Source organism: Zingiber officinale, chromosome 5B, assembly GCF_018446385.1.
Source record: "Zingiber officinale cultivar Zhangliang chromosome 5B, Zo_v1.1, whole genome shotgun sequence".
Classification (NCBI taxonomy): Eukaryota; Viridiplantae; Streptophyta; class Magnoliopsida; order Zingiberales; family Zingiberaceae; genus Zingiber; species Zingiber officinale.
In genome coordinates, this window is record NC_055995.1 from 123,139,797 (window position 1) to 123,160,317 (window position 20,521).

The 20,521-nt window shown below is 42.6% G+C and overlaps 1 protein-coding gene across 1 annotated transcript; it reads right to left on the bottom strand.

Moving 5' to 3' along the window:
• Positions 1 to 18,759: 18,759 nt before the first annotated feature.
• On the bottom strand, positions 18,760 to 20,046 carry LOC121987815 (uncharacterized GPI-anchored protein At4g28100-like). The gene is made up of 2 exons (XM_042541540.1): positions 19,369 to 20,046; positions 18,760 to 19,279 (listed from the first exon to the last, which is right to left on the bottom strand). The coding sequence occupies exons 1-2, from the start codon at positions 20,020 to 20,022 to the stop codon at positions 18,947 to 18,949; spliced, it is 987 nt and encodes a 328-aa protein (XP_042397474.1). The 5' UTR covers positions 20,023 to 20,046; the 3' UTR covers positions 18,760 to 18,946.
• Between the last annotated feature and the right edge of the window lie 475 nt (positions 20,047 to 20,521).

The window sequence follows — 20,521 nt, forward strand, 5'->3', positions numbered from 1 at the left end:
CACGAGGAACATCATCATCATCTGCGGGAGGCTCGTAACCCTGAGGCGGCATGCTGGAGCTCGAAGGTGGATGGCCCGAGAAATGCTGCGGAGGTGGGTAGTTGGCCATCCAGCCCAGAAGTAGCTGCTGCGTCACCAGCTGCTGACTGCGCAAGTCATCGTAGCGCTGGTCGATCCGAACACGCAGTCCATGGAGCTCTGCAGCCAGTAGCTCATCGTGTCGATCAAAGCGACTCTCCAGCTCGGCGATCTGCCAGCGCAGATCAGGATCGGCCTCTCCATCGTCAGCAGCAGGAGGAGCAGCAACAGGAGCAACCTGTCGTGGAGGTCCCCGTGGTAACTCACCTAGTGCTCTCCCATCCTTCCACCGAACATCCCCATTTTGTCCTATGATTCCAGACTTGGAAAATGCCCGCTTCCCAAGTCTGCAATCCTGTCTGACCATCTTGACTATTCTACCCTTAGAGACATCAATCTGAAGGGTCTCGAGCCAATCTGTAATTATATGCCCATAAGGCATATAAACAGTGGAGCTGCTAGGCTGAGAATAAGAGATGATCGAAGAGTAGATGCTCGACATGATATCAAAATCGAGACGCCGACGTAAACCATAAAGCATAAGACAGTGGTATGGTCGGATCTCTGATAATGGTTTAGATGTGATAGGTAGAAGGCAGTTCGTGACAATCTTAAAAAGAATGTAGTCTTGAGGAGATAATCTCAAGGCTGCAAAAGTAGGAAAGTCAACATCTAGCTCATCTAGTCCATCAGGTCTAGGGTGTCCAAAGAAATACTCATAGATAGAGTCAGGCGATACATCAAGTGGAGGAGGTAATGACTCTGGTAAATCAGGATAAATAGGAAAAGGATCTCCTGAACACATACGACAACCTAGATACCCAAAGAATTCTCTGATGGAGAAATCGATAGTTCTTTTGGCGACTCGGGTTTTATAAACACCATCACTGTTCTGATGAAGATTGTTATAGAACTCAGAAACTAAGTCAAGGTTGATGTCCCTTTCTAAGTAGACTACCGAGTCAAGTTTATAATAGGCTAGGGTTTCGGATACAGAGGGACAAAATTCATCCATGTACTTTCGATCCACAGATCGACATGGAAGCAGCTTGAATGTCCTCTGTTGAAAAGCTTGCTCAAACTGGCGGTTCGGGAATCTTGAAGAAGAGGAAGGTTGAGGTCGGGAGGGTGCCTGGGATTTGGATTTCTCGGCAGAAGACTTAGAAGTACCCTCACCGGCAGACTTCTTCCTAAAATAGGTCAAAAATAGGACACAGTCGAGGCAAATGGGAGTCCACGGGAGCCACAAAGTAGAGAACCAAGACAACACACAGAAAAACACTGTGAAAAGAAACTAAAATGTCAAAAATGAACAGATTTCGGGGAGAAAGGAAGTTACCTGGGCGCCATTTGAGGTTTTCGGAGAAGATGGAGAGAAGTGTCGGGACTGAGGAGTGGTTCGGCTAGGGTTTTCGGCGTGAAATGAGAGGACGAAGGATTGGGGAAGTTAAAAAGGGGTGAACAGATCAAAAGATCGGATGGCTGTCCGATCAGAATCGATCGTAACGCCCGATCGGTCCCCGGACCGATCAGGGCGGACCGATCAGGACCCTCGATCGGTCCTCGGACCGATCAGTATCAGGTGGCTGAGCTCCGATCGGTCGTGGAGACCGATCAGAGTTTCCTGATCGGTCCCGGACCGATCGGAGGTGGATCAGCGTGCCAAGCCTCCGATCGGCCGTGGAGACCGATCGAGAAGCTCCCGATCGGTCCCCGGACCGATCAAGTCGATCAAGAATCGCCGATACGCGTCGTAACCACCGATCGGTCGCGGATCGATCGATATCGAAGAACTCTCCCGATCGGTCAGAGACCGATCGAGATATCATCTGACGGTCCTGGACCGATCGGTTCGATAATCGCTGACTTCTCAAATTGTGTGACGACTCGAAACTTGGTTCAACAACTTCCAAGTTCAGAACCTAGGATCTGAAGAGCCCACAGATTATATTCAGTGATACCAATGAATATTTCCTAATGATGAGCTCGAATGATTTTGAATTATCAAGGGCTCGAAAGTTTCAGACACTTCATAACAAGTGTGTTGAATCTCAAAGTTTCAAAAGAGAAGTTTGTTTTAGTTGTTTGCTAAAACTATGATTTATAGTGAACCAAGGTAATAAATCTGACTCAGGCTATCGGTTCACGATATATCCTTCCTATGAGTAGTTACAAGTTTGTCAAAATATGTCAAATTTCTTCACCAACTTGTCCTATTTTCAATCAAAATTAGGAAGGTATCAATCACGGGTATCAATCAACACATCAACCAGGTTTGATGATTTCTAGACACAGATCCAACCAAGATTCCTTGGTTGGAATATATGAGTAAGATCTAGGAGCCAAATACACATGAATTATGTAATGACCTTCCCCATACTCAATTTATGTCTCTTCAACCTAATTATTCAAGGGATGCATGATACATTTTGAATAATTTGGTTGATCCTAGCATCTCACCCCATTTCTAGCAAACAAAAATATTTTGTTAAACCTTATAGTTTGTGTGAGATGTCCCCAAGTTGCCCAAATTAATTTTCCAATTTCTCTTGTCATTTTAATGGTCCTTATTGATCATGATGTGGTCAAAATGACTTATTGAGCCAAACACATTCCCAATTCCCTCCTTAAATGACTAAATTCATTTTTCGGAAGGGGTTTGGTGAAAATATCGGCTAAGTTTGACTTTGACTCAACATATGTGAGTGCAATGTCTCCCCTAGCTACGTAATCTCTAATGAAGTGATGACGCACTTCAATGTGTTTGGTCCTAGAATGATAGACTGGATTTTTCGTTAGGTTTATTGTGCTAATGTTGTCACACAACACTTGCACTCCTTTATATGAAAGTCCATAATCTTCTAGAGTGTGAATCATCCACAACAATTGTGATACACTCTCTCCCATGGCAATGTATTCAGCCTCGGGCGTGGAGAGAGCAACACAATGTTGCTTCCGACTTGACCAACTAATCAACGATGATCCTAAAAATTGGCAACCCCCACTAGTGCTTTTCCGATCCAATTTGCATCCAGCATAATCGGAATCGGTATAGCCTATCAAATCAAAAGACTCCGTACGAGGGTACCACAGTCCTACTCTAATTGTGCCCTTGAGATATCTTAGAATTCTCTTAACTGCAGTTAAATGAGATTCCTTGGCACAAACTTGATATCTAGCGCACATGCCCACAGCAAAAAGTATGTCCGGTCGACTAGCTGTGAGATATAGAAGACTACCGATCATGCTTCTATATTGCGTTAGATCAACTGGTTTCCCACTCTCATCATTGTCAAGACGAGTGTTTGTCGCCATTGGAGTGGACACTTCCTTAGAGTCACTCATGTTGAATTTTTTGAGCATCTCTTGAGTGTATTTCGTTTGATGGACATAAATTCCATCTCGAGTTTGCTTGATTTCAAGTCCAAGGAAGAAAGTCAATTCTCCTACTAGACTCATCTCAAACTCACTTTCCATGTGAGAAATAAATTCATTCAAATAGCTCTTGTTATTTGAGCCACAAATTATGTCATCGACATACACTTGGGCTACAAAAATGTTTTCACTATCTCTACGCAGAAATAGTGTTGGGTCTATTTGGCCTCTTACAAAACCCTTTTCTAGTAAATATGTTGACAACCTTTCGTACCAAGCTCGTGGTGCTTGTTTAAGCCCATAAAGTGCTTTCTTGAGTTTGTACACGTGGTTTGGAGCTTCGGTATTCACAAACCCCGGTGGTTGTTCAACATAGACTTCTTCTTTAATAAAGCCATTTAAGAAGGCAGATTTAACATCCATTTGATAGAGCTTGAAACCTCTATGTGCAGCAAAAGCTAGCATCAAACGAATGGACTCTAATCGGGCCACGGGAGCATAAGTCTCATCATAATCGAGACCTTCGACTTGACTATAGCCCTTGGCTACAAGTCTCGCCTTGTTCCTTACGACTTCTCCCTTTTGGTTTAACTTATTTTTGAAGAGTCATTTAGTTCCAATAATGGTGGTCTTCTTAGGTCTAGGAACTAAGTCCCACACTTGGCTCCTTTCAAATTGACCTAACTCATCTTGCATAGCTATGATCCAATCAGGATCGTGCAATGCCTCATCAACTAATTTTGGTTCAGTCTCTGAAATCAATGCGACTTCATTAGACTCATTTCTAAAGAATGACCTAGTCCTAACCCCTTGTTGGATGTCTCCCACAATTTGGTCTTGGGGATGACTAGTGGATATCCTAGATTGTCTTGGTGTTGATGGTGCCTCATGAATGGTCTCACTAGGCACAGGCAAGGACTCAATATCAGGCAAAGGATCAGATTGAGTTCTTTGTTGCCTTTGCTCATCATCATCAGAGTCAACCTCGACTCTTTCTTCATTTTGATCATTCAAACTTAGATTTCTAAGTTCGAGTTGAATTTCTCCTACATCCCTTGATTGATTATTTAAGTTAGGGATTTCTTCAAAAGCTACATCAGAGGACTCTTCAATTAATTTAGTCCTATTGTTGTAGACTCGATAGGCTTTGCTGGTGAACGAATACCCGACCAGTATCCCTTCATCAGCCTTGGCCGAAAACTTTCCAAGATGGTCCTTGGTGTTCAAAATAAACACCTTACAACCAAACACCCTAAGATGTTTAATTGTAGGGGGTTTCCCAAACCAAAGTTCATGAGGAGTTTTTCCTAAAAACCTATGTATCAGGACTCGGTTTTGCACATAGCAAGCTGTATTTACAGCTTCAGCCCATAAGTAACTCGGTAGTGAGTACTCATTGAGCATACTTCGTGCAGCCTCTTGTAGGACTCGGTTCTTTCTCTCCACAACCCCATTTTGTTGTGGGGTCCTTGGAGTAGAGAACTCATGCCTATATCCCTTTTCTTGACAGAATTCTAAAAACCTATGATTTTGAAATTCCCCACCATGATCACTTCTAATGGTATTAATTGTTGTTGATTTTTCATTTTCAGTTCTTCTACAAAAGGAAATAAAAATATCTATGGTTTGATCCTTAGTTTTCAAAAAGAAAGTCCATGTAAACCTAGTAAAGTCATCAATAATCACTAAACAGTATCTACTTCCATTTAATGAGATAACACTACTGCAATCAAACAAATCCATATGTAATAAGTCTAAGGCAGTAGTTGTACTTACAACGCTTTTACCTTTATGAGGCGCTTTAGTTTGCTTACCCTTCTGACATGCATCACACAATTTGGTCTTTTGGTACTTGATGCTTGGTAAGCCTCGCACTAAACCTTTGTTGACCAGCTTCCGGATATTCTTCATGTTCACATGAGCCAACCTCCTATGCCAAAGCCAAGATTCTTCTTCTTTTGACATGAAACACTTAGCAAGAGCATTAGTAGCACTTTTAAAAGAAACTTGATAAATGTTATCTACCCTTGTGCCTACTAGTACCGTGTCAAGTGTGTCAATGTTCTTGACTAGACATTGACTCGAATGAAACTCAATTGTGTAACCCGTATCACACAATTGACTGACACTTAGGAGATTAAAAGTCATCCCCTTGACTAGAAGGACATTCTTGATTTGGAGGCATTCGGATATATGAATGTCTCCAACTCCTATAACCTTAAGACTACCATTGTTACCAAATGACACATTACCTCTATTTTTGTTTTGAATGGTAGAAAATAGTGACTTGTCCCCGGTCATGTGCTTGGAGCATCCACTATCAACAAACCAAGTTGATAGACGCTCCCCCTTTACCAATGCCTACAAGACACGAAAGATAGATGTTTTAGGTACCCAAATCTTGGGACCTAATGCATCTACAATGAAAGACTTAGGCACCCATGCCTTTGTTACCTTCTTCCTAGTCTCATGAACCCTAGAAACATGCGATCTATGAAATTGGGTTCTTGACACTAAAGAAATAAAGCTAGACTCCTTAGGTTGGTATCCTAATCCAGCCTTGTTGTAGACCGCCCTTTGGGCATTTAGAATCATGTCTAGGGTCTTAGAGCTAGTTGAGAATTTCTCAAGCATTTTCTTGAGTTTCTCAACCTCACCCTTCAAGACCTTGTTCTCATCCTCAAGGAGCTCTAGATGTAGGTCATCAACCTCATCTTCCCTAAGAGCTCTCAAGTTTTCTACTTCTTCTTTTAATGATTTATTTTCTGTTTTTGATTTTTTAAGCAAGGTAGACAAATGTGTAATAGTCTTATAACATTTTTCTAAGTGAGAAGAGGTTACCTCTTCATCATCCGAAGATGATGAAGCCACGGCTGAAGTGCTTGAGTCATCACTCTCGGACTCGGACTCCTCCCTTGCCATGAGTGCCAATTGCCGAGTACTCTTCTCCTTCTTCTCTTCCTCCTCCGATGAGCTTGAGGAAGATTCATCCCAAGTGGCCTTGAGAGCTTTCTTCTTCTTGGCTCTTTCCTCCTTCTTTTTGGCCCGTTCCTCCTTCTTGAGTTTTGGACACTCACTCCGGTAGTGGCCTTTCTTGCTACACTCATAGCAAGTAATGTTAGACTTATCAATATTTTGATCTACAGTTTTACCTTTGTATCTCCTGCTTCTTCTCATGATCCTTCTCACAAAATTTGTTATCTCGCTTGATGATGATCCACCTTCATCATCGGACTCAGAGGAAGATGAAGATAAAGGAATCTCTTTCTCCTTCTTCTTTTCTTTCTTTCTTCTCCCATCCTTGCTCTTTTCTCCTGCAACCAAAGCTATACCTTTCTCCTTTTGACCTTTGTTAGCAAGTTCATGAAGTTCCATTTCACAAAAAAATTCATCTAACTTTACAATTGAAAGATCCTTAGAGACCTTGTAGGCATCTACCATAGATGACCACAAGGCACTCCTCGGAAAGGCTTTTAGAGCGTACCTTACAAAATCACGATTCTCCACGCGTTCATCCACGGAATGGAGACCATTGATGATCTCTTTGAATCTTCCATGTAGCTCACTTACTGTTTCATTTTCCCTCATGGTGAGGTTTTGGAGTTGATTCAAGAATAGGTCCCTCTTGGCTATCCGAGAATCTCGAGTTCCTTCTTGGAGCTCGATAAGCTTGTTCCATAAATCTTTTGCACTCGAGAATGGACCTACCTTGACGAGTTGGTCCTTGGCAATCCCACATTGTAAGGTAACTACCGCCTTGGCATCGGCTTGCCCTTTACGAGTTTGTTCAGTAGACCACCTTGATGAATCGAGTTCCTTACCTTCTTCGTCCTTTGGTGGTGTGAATCCTTCCTTGACCGAGAACCACATGGAGATATCAGTCTTGAGGTAATACTCCATGCGGCTCTTCCAATACTGGAAATCTGCTCCATCGAAGAAGGGTGGTCTGTTGGTGCTGAATCCTTCCTTCATGGCCATCTTGTTGCTCCTTGGAATGTTAGTCCAGATGAAGAGCACCAGGCTCTGATACCACTTGTTATGATCTTAGATGGCTAGAGGGGGGTGAATAGCCTCTTAAAAGCTTAAACAAAAACCTTCTACAAAAACTTGTTAGCACAGCGGAATTAGAAAACTAAAACAAGAAGGAAACAAGCACACTAACACACTGATTTACGAGGTTCGGGGATAACTTGCCCCTACTCCTCGGCGTGTCCGTAAGGTGGACGACTCCTTGATCTTCGGTAGATCGCACCCCGGATAAATTCCGGCTAAAGATCCTCCTTCTCGGTGGAGTAACCTCTCAACAAAGTCTCAAGGAATATATATGTTAAAGCACAAGACTTACAGATCTCGGTGGCAAAGAAGAATGAACTATTGCTTACAACCACGCGAGGATCAGTGGAAACAGGAACTCACAGATCGCAGTTTTTCACACGAGAGCTCAAGAACGATCAACAGAACTTTTTCACTTTCTTGCTTGCTTCTTCTGTTTACTCTCGCTGTTTTCTGCTTCTTAAGCCCCTATTCTCTGCTGTCACGGATCATGGTAAATCTGCACAAAATCATCGCTGCAACAATCCCTCTTCCTCCTTACCTGGTCCTCTGAACTCACACCAATGAAATCACAGTCTTCACTGGTGTCTTCTGAGCTCGAACCAATCACCAGGAGTCGAGCGGATCGCAGCCAGATCACACCAGTAGCCGTTGTTGCTTCAAATACACCATGCGCCGTGAATCACAGCAGAAAGGCCATTTGTCGTATTCCTCTTATGGACTTAATTTGAAATTAAGCTCTGTGATCCTGCAAACTCAAAAGCTAACAGCACAGAGGGTTATATCACATATATCAGGCAAATCAGATGCAGTGGAGGAATCGCAGAAACATCGAACAAAACGATTGTGTGTGGATCGGTCACCAGACCGATCCACGGACTGATCAGGACATATCCTGATCGGTCCACAGCTTACCTGATCGGTCGTGGAGACCGATCAGGCCGCAGCTGGATCGGTCTCCATGACCGATCCTTCCTTCTTCTCTTCGCAATCGCATCTCCTGATCGGTCCGCAGACCGATCAGATTACACTCAGTGTGCTACTGAGTGTTTCCTGATCGGTCACCAGACCGATCCATGGAAACTCAGTTTCACAGTTTCACTGGATCGGTCTGGAGACCGATCCACTGTCTTATGTATCACTGGATCGGTCTGCCGACCGATCCAATGTACCATGGAATGTCCACTTAGGTCCCTCTCTGACCTAATTCGGTCCAGAGAACGAGCTCCCGAGTCCTCTCTGACCTAGTCCGGAGAACGAGCTGCCGAGCCCTCTCCGACTTCGTCTGGTCCAGAGAACGAGCTACCGAGCCCTCTCTGACCTAGTCCGGAGAACGAGCTACCGAGCCCTCTCCGACTTCGTCAGGTCCAGAGAACGAGCTACCGAGCCCTCTCTGGCCTAGTCCGGAGAACGAGCTACCGAGCCCTCTCCGACTTCGTCAGGTCCAGAGAACGAGCTACCGAGCTCTCTCTGACCTAGTCCGGAGATCGAGCTACCGAGCCCTCTCCGATTTCGTCAGGTCCAGAGAACGAGCTACTGAGCCCTCTCCGACTTCGTCAGGTCCAGAGAACGAGCTACCGAGCCCTCTCTGACCTAGTCCGGAGAACGAGCTACCGAGCCCTCTCCGACTTCGCGTGCCAAGTTTCCAACTTGGACTTTTCCCTTCCACTTAATCAACCTTGATCATTAATCAAACCGAGTTTAATTAACATCTGATACAAACTTAAATCCGTGTCAACATCAAAACAACAGCCAGGTCTGACTGTATCAACATCCTCTTCCCAGGATAGATGACCTGTTCGATCAGCTAAAGGGAGCAGCAGTGTTCTCTAAAATAGACCTCAGATCGGGATATCATCAGGTGAGAGTTAAAGAAGGTGATATACCCAAGACAACTTTCAGGACCAGATACGGACATTATGAGTTCGTAGTCATGCCATTTGGCGTGACGAATGCTCCAACTACTTTCATGGACCTCATGAACAGAGTATTTAGAGAATACTTAGATAAGTTTGTTATCGTATTCATCGATGACATTCTGATTTATTCCAGAACTCAGGAAGAACACGCAGAGCACATGAAGATAGTACTGCAGACCCTTCAGCAGAACCAGCTGTACGCCAAGTTCACAAAATGTGAATTCTGGCTCGATCAGGTATCCTTTCTGGGTCACATCATCTCCAAGGATGGTGTCATGGTAGACCCCAGTAAGATAGAAGCTATGAATAACTGGAAAAGACCTAAGAACGCCAGTGAAATCAGAAGCTTTTTGGGACTAGCAGGCTATTACAGAAAATTTGTAGAGGATTTCTCCAGGATAGCCTCCCCACTGACAGCTCTCACCAGGAAGAACAGAAAATTTCAGTGGACAGAGGACTATGAGAACAGTTTCAGCGAGATAAAAAGAAGATTGACTAGTGCTCCCATTCTGACTCTGCCAGAAAACACAGACAGTTTTGATATTTACAGTGATGCCTCTAAATTGGGACTAGGAGCAGTACTGATGCAAAATGGCAAGGTGGTTGCCTATGCCTCCAGACAACTCAAGGACTATAAGAGGAACTACCCTGTTCACGACCTTGAGCTTGCAGCAGTTGTCTTCGCCCTCAAAATTTGGAGACATTACTTGTATGGAGCTCAGTGCAGAGTGTATACAGATCATCAGAGTCTGAAGTACTTCTTCACTCAGAAGGATCTGAATATGCGACAGCGCAGATGACTCGAGCTGGTCAAGGACTACGACATAGACATCCTCTACCACCCAGGAAAAGCCAACAAGGTGGCAGACGCACTTAGCAGGAAGTCTAGTGCTGCCTTACTATCCCTAGCAGTCATGTCACCGCCCCTATAAAAGGAGATTACAGATTTCGGTCTCGAACTTATAGTTGGGCAACTCTTTATTATGACATTAGCATCTACCTGCTTGGTGACATTCAGACAGCTCAGGATCAGGACCCTGAAATTCAGAAAATCAAGCAAGGGTTAGCAGAATCAGAAAGTGGGGAGTTCAGAATATCTGATAGTGGGGTATTGTACTTTGGTGACAGACTCCGGATCAGGAGGAGCTACGGAAGAAGATCCTAGACGAGGCTCACAGGACTCCTTATGCGATGCATCCTGGCTCCACTAAGATGTACCAAGACCTAAAGAGACGTTTTTGGTGACCTGGGATGAAAAGAGACATCGCTAGATATGTCAGTATCTGTCTGACCTGTCAGAGGGTCAAGGAAGAACACAAGAGACCAGGAGGAGTTCTGCAGCCTATTCAGATTCCAGAATGGAAGTGGGAGGATATTTTCATGGATTTCATAGTGGGACTACCCAAAACCACGAATGTTTTTGATGTCATCTGGGTAATAGTCGACAGATTGACTAAATCAGCCCACTTCTTAGCTATCAAGATATCCTACTCCATGGAGCAGCTAGCTCAGTTGTATCTCAAGGAGATTGTCAGACTGCATAGAGTCCCACGGACCATTATATCAGACAGAGACAGTAGATTCGAGTGTGTACAATAAGCATTGGGCACCAAGTTAAAGTTTAGCACACTTTCCATCCTCAGACAGATGGTCAGACGAAGCAGGTAATCAGATATGCTCCGAGCGTGTGCCCTATACTTCAAGGGAAGTTGGTGCAAATATCTGAGTTTAGCAGAATTTGCATACAACAACAGCTATCAGGCCACTATCGGCATGACACCCTACGAGGCTCTCTACGGGCGGAGGTGTAGATCTCCAATCTGCTGGTATGAAAGTGGTGAACAGAAAGAACTAGAACTTCAGACAGATCTAGTAGCAGATACCACAGCAGCTATACAACAGATCCGCCGAGGATAGAGACAGCTCAGAGCCACCAGAAAAGCTATGCTGATACACGGCGCCGACCCTTAGAGTTTTCAGTTGGGGATACATTATTCATCCAAGTGGCTCCCATGAAGGGAGTAATGCGTTTTGGGAAGAAGGGCAAATTAAATCCCAGATATGTGATATCATACCTTATCACCAGAAGAATTAGTAAGGTAGCATATGAGCTAGAGCTACCCCAGGAGATGTCAGCTATCCATAACGTATTTCATGTCTCTATGCTGAAAAAGCATATCCCAGATGTCACCCAGGTGATTGAGCCCCAGTTGGTACAAGTCCGCGAAGATCTCAGCTATGACAGTCGGCCTATTCAGATAATAGACCGAACAGTTAAGAAATTACGGAACAAGGAGGTACCATTAATAAAAGTCATTTGACAAAATCACACAACAGAAGAGGTAACTTGGGAGACAAAAGCTAGTATGAGACAGAAGTACCCAGAGTTATTCTAAGTTCGAGGACGAACTTTTTATAAGGTATAGGGGATTGTAATGCCCGAAAATTCTCAAATAAATTTTAGAAATATTCTATTATTTTTCTGGAATTTTAGAATATTTTTATGAAATTTTTGGAGTAGCAGAAGTAGCAAAATTAAATAAAAACGTAAAACAGCTTAAGCGGGAATTGAACCCGCGACCTATGGACTCTATGATATATAGGGTGACTTAGTAACCAAGGGGCCCCAGCAGGGGTGTGCTGAAAGAAGAGGAGAGCAATTATATTTATGATCGAGTTGGGGCGTATTTATCACTTAATATAAATAAGGAATTTAAGTGGGAGATTTTATTTTCTGAACGACACCTCTCCCTCACCCTCACACACCGCCCTCTCTCTCCCGCACCTTCTCGGCGCACAAGCCCAAGAGACCTAGGGTTCCATCCCTAGGATCGTAGGAACACTTTCCAGTGACAACTCCGGCACAAGGACGTTCCTCTCCGCGAGAAGAACGCGTTGACCTAAGAAAGTCGTTGAGGAGATCTTCTTCTCCGGAAAACCTAGTGATTGGATTGTAAGAAAACTTAGCGCAGGAAGTAAGTAACCCCTCACCTGAAGTATAAGTAGCTAATCTTAGGTTTTTATGTCCTTAGTTCGCTCTTATGTGCGTAGTGCAGCCCTATGCAGAGTTAGAGCACACCAGGTGCTCGATAAAATGCCTAGTACAATTATATGCTACAGTAGGCGTTTTAATAGATCAGGTAAGTGCCATAGATGCACTTTAAATAGTATACTTAGACTTGCTGCAGTTTATATGGGACTACGGTCCAATGGGTGGGCTCCCATAGTCGCCTCTAGGTTCAGATAACCTAGTAAAAGCAAGATGAGATAAATCAGTTATGAACAGTATTTTACTTTTATTAGTGGCACTGTACTGGACTCTCAGATGTCCTTGGGTTGGGCTCCCATAGTCGTCCCTAGGTTTAGATAACCTAGTAAACCCTACTGGATTCGGGACTAGCTACCTCAGGTCTAGTTAGGGATGCGCGCATAGCAAGTACAGTTGCCGGGCCCATCAGCAGCATGATTATTATGTTTACCTATTTATGAAAATAGTTTTCAAACTTCACAAACCAGAGATGAGAATACAGCTCAGCTTCAGTTTAGTTTTCTTATTGATATAACAAATAACTTAGCTTATGTATTGGTTTAGTTTGCTTGTTGATACAATGAATAGCTTTATGTTCAGTATTTGATTAGCACGACTTGTATGTCCATATGCCATGTTTTAGCATTTTCAGCATGATCATCAACATATATTTCAAAAAACATCCTTGAAAGCATGATTTCTTCGAATGCATGTTTTTGTGAGGTAGATGGTTCTTACTAAGCTCCCAAACTTATAGTTTCTTTTTCCTTATACTGCAGATAAAGGTAAAGGGAAGATGGATTAGCGGAGGCTGGAGGGCAATGCGATCAGATGTATGTGTGAAGGAACTTGGAATAAAGATTCTTGGTGACTAGCAAGTCTAAAGACTTAGTATTTCTTATAGTGTTACTTTTCCGCACTCTTAGATGTTTAAGTGTCTTGAACTATGAAAATGTGCTTAGATTATTAGTTGTCCTGATATTAGACAGCTAACCATGAGTAATGACATGCCTAGTAGTGGTATTATGCTTTTAGTTGATTTAATACAGCTTAGCTTCAGTTTAGTTTTCTTATTGATATAACAAAAAACTTAGCTTATGTATTGATTTAGTTTGCTTGTTGATACAATGAATAGCTTTATGTTCAGTATTTGATTAGCACGACTTGTATGTCCATATGCCATGTTTTAGCATTTTCAGCATGATCATCAACATATATTTCAAAAAACATCCTTGAAAGCATGATTTCTTCGAATGCATGTTTTTGCGAGGTAGATGGTTCTTACTAAGCTCCCAAACTTATAGTTTCTTTTTCCTTATACTACAGATAAAGGTAAAGGGAAGATGGATTAGCGGAGGCTGGAGGGCAATGCGATCAGATGTATGTGTGAAGGAACTTGGAATAAAGATTCTTGGTGACTAGCAAGTCTAAAGACTTAGTATTTCTTATAGTGTTACTTTTCCGCACTCTTAGATGTTTAAGTGTCTTGAACTATGAAAATGTGCTTAGATTATTAGTTGTCCTGATATTAGACAGCTAACCATGAGTAATGACATGCCTAGTAGTGGTATTATGCTTTTAGTTGATTTCTGAAGTTCTTGTACGAGTTCGGGTGGGATTTCTGTAGAAATCAGAAACTCAATCGATCAGCTGATCGATTGAGGAGTCCTCAATCGATTAACCGATCGATTGGAAGAAATCCCCGCGTACAGAACGCTATTGAATCGATCAGCCGATCGATTGGGAAGCGATCTCCCGCGTACATAAAGCTGATGAATCGATCAGCTGATCGATCGGCCATGGATCGTTCGGCCGATCGATCGGGAATTTAATTTCCGCGAACAGAGAGCCTCTGAATCGACTATCGGATCGATTGGCCAGGCTAGATCGATCAGCCGATCGATCCAGAATTGACCCCGTGCACAGTAGCACGTTGAATCGATCAGTGGATTGATCAGACAACTCTAATCGATCATCTGATCGATTGGAATGTCTGATTTCAGCTAGAAGTGTCTAATTTCAGCTTTTGCTCAAATAGAAAGTTAAGTTTCCTTCTTTAGCATATGTACAACAATAAAAGTGTATCTGGAACATAAGTTACAGATTGTAATAGTCATTAGTAGAGTGAGATTTTAATTAGTTCAGTTTTTCCGCATAGACTAGTTTAGCATAATGTAACCTCCGGCCTTACAGCCTAGTCAGTAGAAGACGGGTCGTTACATGTAGTTTTGAAGAAACAAAGACAATGTGATGATGTCAATTTGAAGAGGGTGAGGAGTAATGTGACAATCAATTTTAATATGTTTCGTCTGCTCATGAAAAACTGAATTGCGTGTAATTTGAATATCATTCTGATTATCACAATATAACGGAGTAGGTTAATGAAGAGAGACATCCATATCCCTAAGCATCCAACGCAACCAAACTATCTCACAAGTAGTTGGAGTCATGACATGATACTCAGTTTCTATGGAAGATCTAGAATTAACATCTTACTTTTTACTTTTCCAAGAAATGAGGGAATCACCAAGAAAAATGTAGAAGCCAGTGGTAGATTTGCGATCCGTAGGATCACCAGCCTAATCTGCATCAGAGTATGCACGCAACTCAAGAGATGAAGTAGAAGGAAATAAAAGACTTTGAAATTGAGTGTCCCGAAGATACCTGAGAATACGAAGAACAGTAGCCCAATGAACTGTAGTTGGTACAGCGACAAATTGACTAATCACATGAACAACATATGCAATATCTGGACGAATCACGGTGAGATAAATCAAGCTTCCAACAATAGTTCTGTACAAACTAAAATCCGACAAAGGTGAGCCATTAGATGGAGAATATTGAGCATTAGTCTCAATAGGAGGATCAACAACTCTATTATCAGTAAGACAAGCACGCTCAAACAGATCATATATATACTTTGACTGAGATAAAGGATAACCTTTCAGAGAATAAGCAACCTCAATGCCCAGAAAGTAGTGTAGTATACCCCAAGTCTTTCATAGCAAAACAATGAGTCAACTCAGACTTCAAGGAAACAATTCCATCAGAATCATCACCAGTAATAATCATGTCATCAACATATAATGATAAAAGAATACGACCTACACTCGTACATCTGACAAACAATGTTGAATCATGATTACTAGGATGAAAATCAAACGAAGTAATCACTGTAGAGAACTTCTTAAACCAAACACGAGGTGCTTGTTTGAGACCATAAAACGCTTTACGAAGCCTGCAAACTTCACCGGATTTGTGTGAAATACCAAGAGGAGGTGTCATATAAACTTTTTCACGAAGATCACCATTTAGAAATATATTCTTGACATCCATCTGAGATTTCACCATTGATAAACAGTACGAACAGTTGTCATTTTTGCAACAGGAGCAAATGTTTCTTCATAATCCATGTCATACTCCTAAGAATAATCTTTAGCAACAAGACAAGCTTTGTATCGTTCGATAGATCCATCAGATTTAGTTTTGATCTTATATACCCAACGAGAACCAATAGTATATTTTTCTGGTGGCAATGGAACCAAATCCCATGTATGACTCTGATGCAAAGCAGTTAGTTCCTCAGCCATAACACTCTGCCAAAGTGAGTTACAAACAACTTCTCTATAGGATTCAGGCTCAGAAAGACAATGAATAGATGCAACAAATGAAGCAAAAGAATGAGAATAATAAGATTAAGCAAAATCTGGTAGTTTAGTAGACTTACAAATACGAGTGGATTGATGACGGTGGAGAGAATGATCATCCACAATCTAAGGAGATAATTGGGTAGTGGCAGAAGGAGAAACACGTGGAGCAGATATCTTGGGAACCAAAGTACTAGATTTAGTTGAACTATCAGTAGGATTTGTGGGTGAATCTTCCTTAGTATCGGTATTGAAAGGATCAATGCCAAGCAGATCTAACTTTGTCATATTATGCGAACTAGCTGGAATAGAAAAGAATGGAATATGCTCAAGAAACACAGCATGACGAGAGACATATAATTTTTTACTAACGGGATCAAAGTAACGATATCCTTTTTGACTAACACTATAATCCATAAAGACACAAAGAGCAGACCGAGAGGCTAACTTATTACGCTTTGCATGTGGACGAAGGACAAAGTAAGTACAACCAAAACCACGCAAAGAGGAATAGACAGGAGTATACCCATATAATTTTTCAAAAGGTAACAAACCTGAATTGTGTGAATTAGAATTCTATTAATGACATGAACAACAGTAAGGATTGCTTCCTCCCAAAAGACACTAGGAACACTGGCAGACAATAAAAATGAACGGGCTCTTTCAATAAGATGTTTATGTTTCCGTTCAGCCACGTCATTTTGTTCAGGAGTATCTGTACACGAGGTTTGATGAATAGTACCATCAGAAGCAAGTAAATGTGAAAATTGATTTGAAGTGTATTCACCCCCCCCCCCCCCCAAATCACAACGAAAACACTTTATGACATTAGAATGTTGAGTTTTCACAAGAGATCTAAAGTTATTGAAAATTGTAAGATAATCATACATGTGTTTCATAAGATAGACCCAAGAGTAATGAGTGCAATCATCAATAAATGAAACATAATACATTGGCCCCCCTTTTATAGGAATAGGAGAGTGTCGTCACACATCAGAATGGATAAGATCAAATGGAGCAGAAGAAAAAAAAGCCTTTTAGAAAATGGTAAGGCAGAAAATTTGGCCAGTTTACAACCACTACAATCAGAAATATCAGAACTTTTTAAAAGTCCTAATACTCCTATAGAGACTAAAAACTGCAAACGAGACATTGAAATATGACCTAAGCGAGAGTGTCACAAATAAAAAACAAAAGATGAATGACTCAGATGAAAAGACGATAAATCCACACTCGAAGCTACAACTTCTGGTAATTTGAGTTGATTTAAAACATAGAGTCCTCCTCCTTGCTTATGGCCTGTCCCAATCAGCCTCTGAGATTGCGGGGCCTGAACATAACAATTGAATGAAGAAAAAGAGACTAGGTATCCAGACTCACATAATTGACTAACAGAAACAAGATTTAAAGTAAGACTCGGAATATAATAAATATTAGTAAGAGATAAAGAAGATGTAACAATTGAACCAATACTTACTAATGACATAAGAGTACCATCAGCAGTCACAATAGATATAGATGAACTAGGAGAAAAAGAAACAAAAGATGACAAATTGGATGACATATGATGGGAGGCACCAGAGTTCAAAATCCACAAGGATGAAGATATATCTGAAATACCAGACGACGACAAACCTATATGAGAGGAAGCTGACATGGTAGAGGGTTGTGAATCAAGGAACTGTTGAAACTGCTCAAACATATATGAATCAGATTTCCATGAAGCATCTGCACGACCAGGAATGATGACAGAACAAATAATTCTCAGAATAACCAAACTATAAGGATACATATTTGTATGATCCGCAAAAATTGATGTCAGGACGACTCGTGGTCACACAAAGAATCTGAGGCAGAAAAGGATATCAAATGTAGAAATCAGTAGCACAAGACGTTGATGTCAAAATCAGTTGAAAAGGACATCAGTGTCGAAATTGACAACTTAGGGCTTCGACATCGAAATCGGTAGAAAAGAGCGTTGGCGCCGAAATCGATATAAAAGAGCATCGGCGTTGAAATCGATAGATAGAAAATAGATGTCGGCGCCGAAATCGATAAGGCATGACGTCGACGTCGAAATCGACAGAAAATATATGTCAACGCAGCAGCAGGACAGAAAATAGATGTCGGCTTCGAAATCAATAATAGCAGTAGGAGACAATAGCGACAACATGAAGCAATAACAGGGGACGGTAGAAAAATTATGTCAGAGAAGGAGAACCGCTTTGATACCATGTAGAAATTAAGAGAAGAAAAAAATTAACCATATTATTAGATCTTAAAATTGATACATAGTATAAGATCTTATATAATTAAGTTAAGAAATCCTAAACTCTATAAAAAAAAATTTAAATTATCCTAAAAATTATAAATAAATAAATATATAATCTAACATATTGGTTTATAAATTTCTTATGAAAGTGGAAATGGATATATGCTTGGCATGTTCCATAATTTGTCATAATATAGAATTGGCTAAAAAGGCGTTCATCAAAGGTAATTTAGTGACGATCTCAAGCGTGGTTGGAACTCGTAGGTGAAATTTTCAGAAAGACGAATTGAGAATAGTTTAAATTGAATGGGATTGTAATGAACAGAGTGGAGTGGATCAGTGGATGCTATTGATGCATTTCTGTTGCTGCAATTTGACTAATGATGGTAGTAGCAATAGTCCTCTAAGTTAAAATTCCCTTGTGTCACTGTGACAAACACATTAGCAACAAATTTCATAAATACAATGGGACCAATGGAATCATAACAGCTTGGAAATTCGGAAGCACATCAACGAACTGCTCAACGACTCCTCTTGCTAAGTAACTATGAACAGTTTAAGGCTAGATGTCTAACTAGGCACGGATGAGTGCCAACAGGAGTAGCGGCGAAAGCCGGAGGAACAGGGACGCTGGTCGGACCGCAATGGGTCCACCGCCATGATCGCTGTTGATCTGGTCGGAGCCGACTGCGATTGGGATGTCATCGACGGTGAGGGAGCAGGTGTTTGGGTCGGGGCCTGCGGCCGCCGTGATGGAATGGAGGACTGAAGTGGCGGCCGGCCAGAAAAGCGTCCTGTTCTTTGACAGGAGCCAAGTCAGTCCCATCAACTGGCATTCCCTTCCATGACTGCCGGCGTCCCCGTCCTTGTTTGATCTGCTCGAAATTTGCTTCTCTTTGACCTTCAGCTGCTCAAAGGTGCAAATATGGAATGCATGTTCATATTTTGCGATACTTAATCAAATTAGTTGACGAGGCGGAGCTATAGCATCGCCACCTGGTTGAGGGTCCGGAGGCAGCGAGTGCACCCGCCGAACCCAGGACGGGAGCAGTCCTTCTCCAGCCTCCTCCGGGCGTCCTTCGTCGGAACCCACCGTCCCTCGCCGGCGTCGGCCACGAACGCCCCGGCGCAGGCGAGGCGGCGGAGGCGGATGCCGCAGAAGCAGTACGCGGCGTCGCACGTGGCGTTGACGCGCGGAAGCTCGACCCCGCGGTGGCGCAGGGCGCGCTCCACGCCGCCGATGCAGGACTCCGAGTCGTCCGGGAGAGCGGGGAAGTCGGGGAGGGACGAGGGCAGGGGGCGGGAGGCAAGGGCGGTGGCGGAGTAGGCGGCGAGGAGCCAGGCATGGAGGGCGGGGCAGCAGCTGGATCGGGAGGGGGGTCCGCCGCCTCCGCTGACGGAGGCGGAGCAAGCGGAGGAGACAGAAGGGAGGAGGTCGGCCGGGGGGTCGAGCGGGCAGGCGCCCCCCGAGACGTCAGACTGCTCGGGGAAGGCGGGGATGGTGGCGGCGGCGGAGGAGGATGGAGAGGTGCCGTTGGCGGGAGGGATGAAGAGAATGGAAGCTGGTTCCGGGTGGCGCTGCTGCAGCAGCGAGAGAGAGGAGGCCGCGAGAGAGACTTGGAGTAGTAGCAACAGCGGCAGAGTGGCCATCGTTTCTCTTCTCTTTCCTTAGCCTTTATTATTTTACTTACCTACCAGCCATTATATAACATTTAGCTCTCGATTATGAATTTATTATTATTATTATTATTAATTAATTAATTAATTAATTAATTAATTAAACGTGATGCAGGGTCTCTATTATTGAACCTTAGCTTACACCGTCTTGTTCAACGTTGACAGGAAGAAGAGTTTTATCTGCTAAAACCATATAAAAAATTATGTTTAAAAATTTTAAATTCGGGTTAAAGCTCCATTACATCTGAAATTAAGAAACAAGCTCTCCCTGTGCCCAAGAAAGCAAAGTGTAGAGACACTGGCAGCTTTCTTCACTTCACTTTTTAAATTTCATTCATGAAACAACAGAAAGCCAAATAGCAGCCGGCTCTCTGTCATCGTTGACCAACTGACAAATCACAAAGAACAGGTCCATTTACAGGTGTCTTTTGCAGCAGGGCACAACTCAGATTCTTAACCCCAACGCCAACAT